At 43.0% G+C, this 13,320-nt stretch overlaps 1 protein-coding gene across 3 annotated transcripts in view; it reads left to right on the top strand.

Annotated features, from left to right (window-relative positions):
• Window positions 1-13,320, top strand: part of LOC101074049 (PQ-loop repeat-containing protein 1) — a 33,871-nt gene that overhangs the window by 6,025 nt on the left and 14,526 nt on the right. For 2 of the 3 annotated variants that reach the window (XM_003967183.3, XM_011606987.2), the window contains exon 4: window positions 11,296-11,512. In XM_003967183.3, the coding sequence (XP_003967232.1) occupies window positions 11,296-11,512 (217 nt within the window). Of the gene's footprint in view, window positions 1-4,921; window positions 5,477-11,295; window positions 11,513-13,320 lie in introns of those variants that run through there. The other variant, XM_029841485.1, reaches the window with a different exon arrangement.

Raw genomic sequence — 13,320 nt, 5'->3', positions numbered from 1 at the left:
GAGCTGCAAGGGAAAAGCATTTACTGAGGAAGCTGTTTTTCAGTCAGTGCCTCATTAGTAATATAAAGCATCTGGCTGGAGGGGTGACAGTATATCAGAAGCTATTGGAGAGAAAAACACCGAATATGTGAACATGGAGAGGGTCTTTGTCTTGTAATGAAATAAAGAACATAACTGAATCATCTGATGCTCTTCATTGTGTCAGTGTTTGCTGTGTTTTATACATATCATACCATGTATGAATTTCATTTACATCTTCTGTCCCAGGCCCTGCTGTGGTGCATGTTACTGGCCCAACTTCCTATGAGAACAGGACAGACTCAGTGCCAAAAATTAAAGCCAGAAGGAATAAATGCAGGAAAAGAAAACAGTTCTCAGTAAAGTTACACTGGAAATGGCAGAAAGTGCAAGTTTGCATTTTAGGATAAGGATAAAAGACTTTATTGATCCCACATCGGGGAAATTGCACGTTACAGCGGTAGTGGTGTACAATACAGAAAAGTACTAAAATAAAAAAAAGACTCTTATATTATGTACATTGCTATGTACATTGTACAGTATATACAGAAATTAAAATTATGTACAGGAGGAATGTCGGACAGTGTGAAGAAAAAAATAAGGTGCAAATAAGATGTGCAAATAAGACATTCCAGAGGTAGGATGATTAGTTAGTGCAAATATGCCAACCCTGGGTTATTGGTGCTACAATTAAGTGTTGTGCATGTTGAACAATCTGACGGCATTTTAGTGATAATGTACAACATAATAATTGTAATTTTGTAATCTTACATGTCCTGTGATTAAAGTCCAAACTAAAGGGAGATTCTGCAGCATTAAATACAAGCACACTTAAAAGGATAAAATTTCCAGCAGTAAAAGCCAGCAGAGACATGAATGAACCTGGTTTCAGACAGTGATATGGATTATTATCATGAATCTTTTGTGTGAGATGGCCGAGTTAAGAAAAAAAACCTGCTCTTGTAACCTTGTGCTCTAAAATAAATCCTAAGAAACTGTTATCAGGAAAGCTCGATACAGAAAATATTCAGAGGGTTGTGCCACAAACTCTGGACGTATTTATAGATGTAATTTAGGTATTCCTAAACATGCCTGTGATCCTACTGATCTGGTTGTGTAACTCAGGACAATGTGGACAGTTTGTCACATTACTGGACAAGTTCCAGTACTGGTGCAGCATAGATGGTGACAGTGGCTATCACCATCTACTGTATGCGCAGGATCGGACTCTGTGTGTGTGTGTGTGTGTGGGTGTGTGTGTGTGTGTGAGAGAGAGAAATAAAGACAGAAAGACTAATATGTCGATAAAACAATCAATATACATGATAACTAAATAAAAAAAAAGAAAAATCAATTCCTCCTGAATGCCTGTTGATGAAAAACATCCTTAACTCAGGTTGGGTTCCCTTTAATGAGAGATCAGATTTGGCTGACTCACTTGTAAGAATCGATCATTTTTTGTCATAGTACGTGTTGTTAAACATTAAAAATAACTACACCAGTATTTTGTCAATTTTAAATGTCATTTTTATCATGTTCGTGTCCTGAGAAACTTTAGGTAACCAAACTTGTGACTTGGAAGCCTGACTTCTGCAAAGTTTTCCTACTCTATATTCAAAACATTCTGGATGAGTCACTTTGTAGAGGAGCTGGAAGTTACAGCAGTGTGTAAAATAATGGCTGTAACTAATTGGACACGTACCGAGCCTGGGGTCATGTGGCCTCCACGATCGTCATGACTTTTGCAGATTCCTCAACTCGTTGTCAACATGTCACAGTGCACTGCCTGTAGGACTGCCCTGAATCCAAAACACACACACAAGGACATATAACTACACTGAAAACCTTTCCACATCACTGAGCTGGAACTATTAAAAAACAGGGTGAAAAAACAATAGCATTTGTTCCAGTGTGAATGTGAGTGTGTGCCCTCCGTTGTACTGGAGACATGTCCAGGGTGAAAAGTCGGCAGATATTTTAATGAGGAAAATGGTTCAGAAAGGTCCGGGTAACACAAAAATTCACGCCACAGAACACAGCAGCTGCAGATTATCTGATGCAAACAGTGTATTTGTGTTTTATGCAAAACACAATCTCAATAGCTGAATGTCTGAATTACAGCTCTGCTCTGCACCTAAAATAAGCCAGCTTCTACCAGACACTAGACTCCATATTAGGGTCAATATATTTTTTTTCCCACATTATGTTAATTTATTTATTTTCACTGTGATCACCTAAATCTTCCAGTTGGCTGTGGAGGATTGCTAAAGAACAAAGTAAGGTATGCAGTTATATAGTAAATTAAGAGATAAGTGGAAATTATATTTAAATAATGACTTAAACGAGGCAGTGCTGTGATAATTACTGACTATTGACACTGGTTAACATGGTAATTGTACCACGTGGGGGTCAATGAGGGTCAATTTGGCTGTGAGGGTTTTTGTCTGAATCCTTAGTTGAAGGTGACAGACTGGTCATAAAACAGCAAACATTATTTTCCAAGAGGAAAAAAAAAAAGGAGCAAGCCATCCAGTTTAAATAATAATTTAAATTCCAAGCAGCATGCGGGTATGTTTGAGCTAAATTTGAAACTTCAGAGAACAAAACAGTCCGACATGCATGTAGCACATGTTATGACACAATTAAGATTGGCCTGAATGCCCGTGAATACTGTGCATGTTACCGCCCAAAAAAATAACTGTCTAAAATTTGTCTGTGCTATATTGTGAAGCTACTAACGTGAACCATAACATGAAACTCTTTCTCAGGTTTTAAAAATGTCTTGCTATAGGTCACATTGTTTAATCTGTAAATCTTTAAAGCTCTGGAAATAGTTTTCACCTATCTGCACATCAGCCCTGCTCCCTGACTATCTTTAATGTACACCTGCTTATCTCAGTAGGAGGAAAGGCTATTAACGATGGCCAATGACCTGGCAGATTTGAGCACATAATTCAGACCCTTTTCAGATTCAGATTCCTTTATTTGTCCCACACTGGGAAATTTACAGCGCAACAGCAGCAAAAGCATGCAGAAAAAAATTGAAATAAGAATAGAAAATATATTTTAAAAATAATGTATATATGTATATATAATAATCCAAGATAAATGGATAATCAGCCTTTTGTATACCTGTACATAGTACAGAGGGTGTATACAATACACATATCAGAATATATATAATATATAATATTAAGTGTGTGCTATCGGGCATTATGGTTGTTGTGCAGTCTGACAGTAGCCGGCGATACCTCTCCTTCACACAGCAAGGGTGGAGCAGCCGCTCACTGAAGGAGCTGTCCAGTGCTGTCAGGGTGTCCTGTAGGGGATGGGATGTGTTGTTCAACATGGATGACAGCTTAACCATCATCCTCCCGTTTCCCACAATCTCCACTGAGTCCAGGGGACATCCCAGGACAGAGCTGGCCCTCCTTACCAGTCTGTCCATCCTCCTCCTGTCCCTGACCATGATGCTGCTGGACCAGCAGACTATCCCATAGAAGATGGCTGATCCCACCACAGAGTCATAGAAAGTCCTCAGGAGTGGTCCCTGCCGTCCAAAAGACCTCAGCCTCCTGAGCAGGAACAGTCTGCTATTGCCCTTCTTGACAAGGGGGTCTGTGTTGTGTGTCCAGTCCAGGTTATTGTTTAGGTGAACACCCAGGTACTTAAAGGACTTCACAACATTGACAACCGTTCCCAGGATATTCACCGGTGCAGGTGGGGGGTTGTTACGCCTGCGGAGATCCACCACCAGCTCCTTGGTTTTATTGGTGTTGATCTGGAGGCAGCAGGCTGCTTGTGCACAAGAGGTTTGTACACAGGCTGGAGGTGTACAAGGTTGTGGTCGGCATGGCCCAGGGGAGGAAGAGGGAGAGAGTGGTATGCCCCCTTGGTGTTGGCATAGAACAGGTCCAGTGTTTTATTGTCCCTGGTGTGGCAAGTGATGTACTGGGTGAATTTGGGCAGAGAAGATGATGGAGAGGCATGATTGAAGTCCCCAGAGATGAGGAGGAGGGCATCAGGGTGCTGTATCTGTAGCCTGCTCACTGCTGAGAGCAGGACATCACAGGCTGCATCGGCGTTAGCAGAGGGGGAGATGTATACAATCACAGCAAGGGCATATGTGAACTCCCTTGGCAGGTAGTGAGGCCTCACACTAACGGCCAACAGTTCAATGTCCTTACTGCAGTGCTGCTCCTTGACAGTGGTGTGCCCAGGGTTACACCATCTATTGTTCACAAACACTGCCAGCCCTCCTCCCTTCTTACCACTCATCTTGCTTCTGTCCGCCCGCAGAAAAGTAAATCCCTCCAGTTGTGCGGCCGTGTCCAGAGTTAGCACGGTTAGCCAGGTCTCAGTGAACAGCAGCAGGCTGCACTCCGAGTACTCCCGCTGATGCCGGGTCAGTGCCACCAGCTCGTCCATCTTGTTGGGGAGAGATCAGACATTCTCCATGATGATGGAGGGCAGGACGGGCTGATAACATCTCCTGGCGCGACGCTCGACCCCGTCTCCTCCTCTTCAGCTCGGGGGGCACGTCAGGTCGCTCTTCAGACAGCACTGCAGAGCTCCACAGGGTGAATAGCTGGTCCCTGCTGTACACAAGCAAGCCACAGCTCTGCAACAGGTCTCAGGACACGGCGACAAAAAGTGAAAAAACAAGTACAGCCACCAGTGCAAAGTCCACAAGTCTTGCGACCATATTTGAAACACCATTAGGTAGCAACCAGATGCCAAACTTTAGGTGAGCAGAGGCTGATGCATCCCTTCACCTGGACCAGCTCTATACCCTCCACAGGGAGCTTGAAGGAATTTGCCCAACCAGTCAACATCTTTTAAATCCTGTGCTCATTTTAGATTGAGCTTCGTTCAGACTGACTCTCTGTACTGGCTTTTAAAGGAGCCGTTAGTCTGTGGCGGCAGAGTGGACGTCTGCAGCAGCGCCACCCCTGGGCTGAAGGAGGCCCTGATCCGAAAGAAGATGGTGACATTGGAGCGGCTGGTGGCGGCAGCAGGACCAGAGCTCACCGATGCCCAGGCTGTGAGCTCGGCGCTGGGCGTCCGGTCGGTCCGACTGTTCCAGAGAAGCCTGGGCCTCTGGAAACACAGAATGTCTATAAAAGAGAAGGGTATCCTCCTCCTTCACGGAAGAGGAGAGGCTGAGACCAACCCCACGGACGCTTTCCCTGAACTCCACCTGCACCCAGACCTCCTGGACCTTGGTGGTCCTCTCCTGGATGGCTGTGGCTCAGGATCCCTTCACAGCATGGACAGGAGGATTTTATACAGCAACATCGTGAAGGTACTCAACAAAGACAAACTGCAAAACAGTGCGGAAGGACAGGCCGGGGGGACAGAGTCCTCAGTGGAGGACTCTCTACAAGCCCCCCATCAAGAAGAGAACTGGTGACCTCCAATGGAGAATTTTACATGGAGCCATGGCCACCAGTGCCTTCCTGTCAATTTTAAACCCGAACATTTTAAACAACTGTCCTTTCTATCATCAGCTATCATGTAGCCTGGAAAAACTGTCTATTAGTTTACAAAAAGGCCCTCCGTGAGGCTAGAACAGCTTATTTTTCTTCTTTAATTGAGGAAAATAAGAACAACCCCAGGTTTCTTTTCAGCACTGTGGCCAAATTAACCAAGAGTCACAGTGTTTTAGATCCACATATCCCTTCTTCCCTTAGTGGTGAAGACTTCATGAGCTTCTTCACTGATAAAGTTCTAGCTATCAGAGAAAAAGCTAACCAGGCCATCCCAACAACTGGACCATCACCAGATGTGCTGACTGTGGGAACATACAGGTTCTCCAACAAGTCCTTAAACTCCTTCAGCCCTATATATTTTTCTGAGGCGTCATCGCTAATTCAGAAATCCAAGACCACCACGTGTCTTTTAGATCCCATCCCAACACACCTGTTGAAGGATGTTTTACCAGTGATAGGCAGTTCTATCCTGGACCAGATCAATGGTTCTTTAGTGACAGGTTATGTACCCCGGTCCTACAAGGTGGCAGTGATTAAGCCATTGCTTTAAAAAACATCACTGGATCCTGATGTATTAGCAAATTATAGGCCAATATCCAACCTTCCTTTTATCGCTAAAGTTCTTGAGAAGGTGGTGGTGACTCAGTTACAGCAGCACCTGCAGAGAAACAGCCTGTTTGAGATGTTTCAGTTAGGCTTTAGAGCTCACCACAACACAGAAACAGCACTTCTTAAAGTTACTAAGGATCTTCTCATAGCTTCAGATCATGGACTGGTCTCTATGCTGGTTCTGCTGGACCTCAGTGCTGCTTTTGATACAGTTGATCACAGCATCCTGTTACAGAGACTAGAACATGTGATTGGGATTAAAGGGACAACACTAGATTGGTTTAGATCATATTTATCTGATAGATACCAGTTTGCTCATGTCCATGGCGTTCCCTCCTCATACAGTAGGGTTAGCCACGGAGTTCCACAAGGTTCTGTACTTGGACCAATCCTTTTCACCTTGTACATACTTCCCTTAGGGAACATTATTCGGCAGCATGGGATACATTTTCATTGTTATGCTGATGACACTCAGCTTTATTTATCCATGAAACCAGAGGAGATAGAGAAGTTAGTGAAGCTTCAGACCTGTCTTAAAGACATAAAGTCCTGGATGTCTTCAAATTTCCTGAGGTCATGGTTTTGGGTCCTGAACCTCTCAGGGATAGATTAGATCACATGATCACTGTAGATGGTATCTCATTAACATCTAATCTCTCTGTGAGGAATCTAGGAGTAACTTTTGACCAAAATCTCTCCTTCAACTCACACATTAAAACAGTCTCTAGAAGTGCCTTTTTTCATCTGAGGAACATCACAAAGATTAGGAAACTACTGACGCGGCATGATGCTGAAAAGTTAGTCCATGCATTTGTTACTTCCAGGCTGGACTATTGTAATTCTTTATTATCAGGGTGTCCAAACAACTCTTTAAGAAGCCTCCAGTTGATCCAAAATGCTGCAGCCAGAGTTCTGACAGGTATTGACAAAAGATATCACATAACTCCTGTACTGGCGTCTCTTCATTGGCTGCTCGGTAAATTTAGAATAATTTTTAAAACCCTTCTTTTGACCTACAAGGTTCTCAGAGGCCTAGCTCCATCCTACCTGGAATAGCTAGTGACACCTTACCAGCCCAATAGACCGCTCCGCACTCAGAATGCTGGTCTACTTGTGGTTACCAGAGTCTCTAGGAGTAGAATGGGGGCCCAAGCATTTAGCTACCAGGCCCCCCTGCTATTGAACCAGCTCCCTGTCCAGGTACGGGAGGCTGACTCCATCTCTACTTTTAAGATTAGACTTAAAACCTACCTCTTTGAAAAAGCTTATTGTTACTAATTCTGCAGTTCCCGTTACTACCATAGACAAATAAACTATCATACTTAGGGGGTCGTCTAATCATTAGGTTAACATCTTAGCTATGCTGTTATAGGCCAAGGCTGCCGGGGTCCAGAAACATGATCACCTGACAGGCCTCTGTCACCCCACTGGGTCATGGTTTTCTCTCCTCTCCTCTCCTCTCCTCTCCTCTCCTCTCCTCTCCTCTCCTCTCCTCTCCTCTCTCCTCTCTCCTCTCTCCTCTCTCCTCTCTATACCCAGCCGGCCATCAGCAGGAGGGTCCCCCTACATGAGCCTGGTCCTGCTCAAGGTTTCTTCCTGTTAAAGGGGAGTTTTTCCTTGCCACTGTTGCTAGTTGGGAGTTAGGCCCTGGGATTCTGGAAAGCGCCTTGAAACAATTTTGATTGTAAAAGACGCTATATAAATAAAGATTGATTTGATCTGAGATTGATTTGACTTTCTGTGATTTTAACGAGAGTGTCTTTCATGTTTTTACCGGGTGCAGTAGGCTGGTAGGTCTTTTTAGTGTCTTAACTGGTGTTTTTAGGCTTTTTAATGTCGTGTTCTCCACTTCTGCTTTTATTTGTGGTCTAAGGCACAAGAGGGCAGGAAGGAGGAAATGCCAGGTTTTTAATTTTTTAAGTGAGGCTAAACTCGCCATTTATTTGTCTAGAATGGAGAAAATTAAAAAATGGAGCGGCATGTGACGCGGTGGCTTTGTGGAAGCAGAACGTGAGGGTGCGCCTGAATCTGGAGTTCTGCTTCTACAAAGCCACTGAGAACCTGGAAGCCTTTAAACAGCAGTGCATGACGAGGTTTTAGTGAAGGTAACAGAGCAGGGGGAGATGGAGGCTGCAGCATGGCTGCTCTGAGGGACAGATGAGGGTTTTTAACTGGTTTTATGTGAACAGAGCACTCTAAATAAAGTACATTTTAAAAGTCAAAGTCTCTCTCTCTCACCCCCCCCTTATTTCACCCCTTATTTATTTAGCTTGTTGTTTGATTTAGGGCTCAGCCACACACCACCCCACAAAAGTGCTGGAATTAATTGACATATCCTGCTGGAGCATCTTGACTATCTTCAGAGGCAGGTACTGGACCTTTGTCTTTGCCACGTCCTTGTCTGGTTTCATAATTGGATTGTTTGATCATGAATGCAGTCTGTGCTAACAAAGTGAAGAAAGAGCATGTAGCCTGCCCCTCAGAGCCTCTGGGGTCTCTTGTCTTGACACAGCCGACAGGATGAGACTGTTTGGAAAAGACCAGGGTACTCGAGTGTGTGTGTGTGTGTGTGTGTGTGTGTGTGTGTGTGTGTGTGTGTGTGTGTGTGTGTGTGTGTGCGTGCGTGTGTGTGTGTGTGTGTGTGTGTGTGCATGAATGGGACATGTGAAGTCAAAACAGTGCTCATGGAGGGTTTAAGAAATGTGCAAAGATGGGAAGAAAAAGGAAACTCACTGAGAAAAGTCATGAAACCAAAAGAAATGTCTCCATCAATAATGCATGTCTACTGTACTCCTTTGGGTTCTTCTGGGCAATTTGATTTTGCAGGTAAACCTTAAGGCTAAGACGATTCCAAGAATGGAAAGTACGATTGAACTGGCTGGTTTTGGGACAGCACTGTGTACAGGTGCCAGTTTGTTTATGACATTTTCTTGACTTCAAACTGAAATAATAGAAAGGCAGCTGGGTGATATAAAAGGTGATATCTATGCCACCCTCTGTCTGCAAGGCACCAGTGATTGTAGTGTTGGAAAAAAAAGGCAGATGGGACTAAAGTGTGACTTGTCAAATGTTCTGATAGTTCGTCCTCAGCTCATTGGCTCCTGTCATAGTTTGTGTGAACAAGTCAAATCATGAAAGATAATTTTCACCAAGAAGCAGGTGTGTTAAAACTTTGAAAAACCTGGGTGTCTGGTCTTGTCTCCTTTCTCAGCTCATGTATCTGTTGGCAGCTGTGGGTACAACAAAGCCACCAGGCTGTGCTTATTGCAAGATGTCTCAATTTGTTGATCCCAGGATGCAACAGCAGATGCAGCTGACTGAAGTGAAGTGCAGAAATGTCACACATGCTGATGCTGAGTATGTATGTGTTTACTAAACAGTCTTTGAAACATTATTGTCCACACTACAAAGTAATATGTCATTTTCTGAGATATGCTTTTTTGACTCTTTTAGCAAAGCAGTTGTGGTGGAATTCAGAGTAGATCTTAGGACCCTTGTTGGGCTGTGAGCCTGATTTTAAATATAGCTCTTAAAGCAATAAAAGCCCATTTCTGTTCTAAAAATTACTGTCTTTTGAGGCTCATAGCAAGTCTCATAGCAGTCTTTTGGACATTCAGCTTTCAGGGTCCAAATAAATCTTTAGATTAGCTACCCACTTTGCACAACAGATCAACTATTGGTGCTGCTCAACTATGTACAGTATTCGACTGTATCCACAATGTCATTTTCGTCACAATGGGAGTTATGTGTGCGATATTCTCCATTAAACCTACATTTACTATTAGTGTACCTTGATAGATACTACCCATCCTGATCAGCAACAGCAAAGTATTTATTATTATATTGGTTAAATAAGAGGGTTTAGGTCGAGGATGTTGTATTTACATTTACGAACAAATTGATTTTTAGGCATTTTGTGTGTTTTCCATGGCAGTCTTTGCCAATGTTCAGCAGCATACTTTAACGTCAGTTATCTCTGTAGTAAGCAATGTCATGTCTGAGTACCCACACAGCTTAATGTGCTCTTATTGAGTCATCAATCCACTTTAGCTGATGTAAGCTGGTTTTACAGGACAGAGCTTTCATACATAAGCAATGAAAGATGGTCGATCATCTTGCATTATGGTCAATTGAGGGCTTGGCTGCTTGGGATGAGAATGTTTCCTCTCATAGTCTCTAAACTCTTCCCTGGCAGCTTCTGAATTAACATTCTGTAACCTGAACTTAGGTCCGTTCTTCTCCGTCGGGCTCGTGGGTACAAAGAAAGACAGGTTACAATGGCGAATGACTTCTTTTATTTCTTAACCAGCGAGGCAACTTACAAGGCGACTACACGAGTTTCTCTTAATCATTTTCCCCCGTGTTCCCTCCCCAAAATCACGTCCGGAGGGAACACTCCCCCAGGAACCAAAAATCATTCATAACAGAAGTCATACATGTCATTACCTATTTCTAACAAAAGCATATTAAATAAACTTAACAATAGCTGGCCATAGTTCCCAGCATACAAATAATAGTTTACAATTCTAATGTATGAGACATCATTTTAGCTACTGGACCATGTAGATTGCTTAGATTAATGTTAGGTTAAATTTTAAAAAAATCACTCTCGTGATACAGAGCACCTCTTCCATTTAAGTTGAACAGTAAATAGTCGCTCCTGGCGGCAGTGGTGTACCAGTGAACTGTAAAGGCTCCACTTGATAAATAGATTTGTCAGTGAAAAGGTTAAAACAAACCTTAATGTATGTATAGCACAGCCTCTGAAAAGGTTATTTCAGTGTAACAGGAATGTAAAAGCTCCACAGTATCACATTCATCTTCGTTCCATTCACTCAGCAGCCACGCAGCATATTGATGTAGGATTGCTGTCTTTGCAGAATGCCCATGCATCCTTCAAGGAAACTCCTATCCCTGCTCGTTCTTCCTCCCATCATAGTTTTCTCTTGTATTAAACTTAAAATCTCTGCCTATCACCGCCACACATCTGTCCTCATGTCGCAACATTATACACACACATGTGAGCCTACTTCCTACCTCTTGTTCTGCTGTGGTTTTATTGATCACCTTTTCCTCTGCATCCTTTGCTCTAAATCCTGCCATCCTGCCTCTCAGACATTTAAACTGTTTCATTTAAACTGTTTCTCTTCATCTGTTTATGTTGCTCCATCTGTAGACTTGAACATGAAGTACTTCTGGCAGTGGAGTGCCTTTGAGGACTACCTCCTCTTCTGCTTCAGCTTCACCCTGCTGTGTGCAGTGGTCACCTTGATGCTGCTGGACTCCTCAGTGTTTGTGGAAATGTTGGGTTTCCTGGCCGTCATATTCGAAGCCATGCTGGGGCTCCCACAGCTGCTGCAAAACTTCCACAATCACACCACCAAAGGCATGAGGTACATCACACTTTGAGGTCAAGCCAGACTTTTCATTAACCTCTCAAGTAGACTCAGCATAGCATACCATGACGCGTTCCCACAGGATTTTAATAGTGCTCAGCAACACTAAATGGAAAGTGGTCTCATTAATCTAATGTTCTAATTACAATCATGAAGGGAATATTAATCATATTTTCCTACAAAATATGCAAATAAGGTTACATCAGAACATTTTGTGCTGAATAGCTGCTTTTTCTGAGTTGGAGAAATATGTGGCGCTGTTTATGTCAGAGATTATGTTTGACACAAGCTTTGTTTCTTTCGAACACAATAAAATGCAACTTGAAGATTGATATAGGCCATACGTTTATATATCAATCAACATTTCCAACACAGCACAAACCAGCTGTAGATATTAATGGTAAAATAAAAATTACAAAATGATAAACGTTATAATACTTTATTATTATTATGATTATTATTATTGGGATTATGATTATTATTGTTGTTGTTGTTGCTGCTTATTATTAGTAGTATTAACAATAATAATAATTAGAGATTGCAAGTCAAATCAATCTCAATCTTTATTTATATAGCGTTTTATACAATCAAAATTGTTTCAACGCGCTTTCCAGAATCCCAGGGCCTAACCCCAGACAAGCAACAGTGGCAAGGAAAAACTCCCCTTTAACAGGAAGAAACCCTGAGCAGGACCAGGCTCAAGTAGGGGGATCCTCCTGCTGATGGTCGACTGGGTATAGAGAGAGGAGAGGAGAGGCACAGAGCACAGAAACACACACAAAAATACACTATTTATACAGCGGGTCAGCGGGGCCGGAGGTCGTCATGCAGCTCCGAAGGCGGTGATACCTGTAAATGAATGGAGAAGGGGCGGGGGACCAGAAAAACGACACAGGAATCAGCTAACTAGTCTGCTTGATGAGGAGAAGGAGAGGAAAGGAAACCATGACCCAGTGGGGGGGTGACAGAGGCCTGTCAGGTGATCATATTTCCGGACCCCGGCAGCCTTGGCCTATAACAGCATAGCTAAGATGTTAACCTAATGATTAGACGACCCCCTAAGTATGATAATTTGTCTGTCTATAATAGTAACTGGAACTACAGAATTAGTAACAATAAGCTTTTTCAAAGAGGTAGGTTTTAAGCCTAATCTTAAAATTACCGATGGAGTCAGCCTCCCGTACCTGGACAGGGAGCTGGTTCAATAGCAAGGGGGCCTGGTAGCTAAATGCTCGGGCCACCAAGAGTCAGGCTTTCAAATGAACTGGAGCCATATTTTGGTCTAGGATAAATTAATAACTTGGAGTGATAGATTGCTGCCACTCCCCCTCCTTGACCAGTAACACGTGGAATATGATAATTAAGATGGGTAGGAGGAGTAGATTCATTTAAGCTAACATACTCCTCCTCCTGAAGCCAAGTCTCAGTAAGACAAAATAAATCAATGTGATGATCTGCTATCAGGTCGTGCACTAACAAGGATTTACACAAAAGAGATCTAATATTTAACTTATTAATTTTAATAAGATTATGGTAATTGACCGCTCCCCTGCTCTGTGCTTGGTGAACTTTTAACCGTGGAACAGAGACTACCTCTATAGTGTTAAATATATTATTGTTGGTGGATGAGGGTTCTATGGAAGCAGCAGAGAGGTGTGTAAGACTACAACTCTGCATCCAGGTCTGGACCCTGGATTGTCAGGTCAGTTTGGGTCTAATAAAATTAGCCAAGTTACTAGAAATGAGAGAGGCACCATCCTGTGTGGGATGGACATTGTCTCTCCTAATCAGACCAGGTTTTCCCC

This window comes from Takifugu rubripes, chromosome 9 (assembly GCF_901000725.2).
Source record: "Takifugu rubripes chromosome 9, fTakRub1.2, whole genome shotgun sequence".
Taxonomy (NCBI): Eukaryota; Metazoa; Chordata; class Actinopteri; order Tetraodontiformes; family Tetraodontidae; genus Takifugu; species Takifugu rubripes.
The sequence above is the reverse complement of the archived record's forward strand: the minus strand, read 5'-3'. Positions and strand labels throughout refer to the sequence as shown.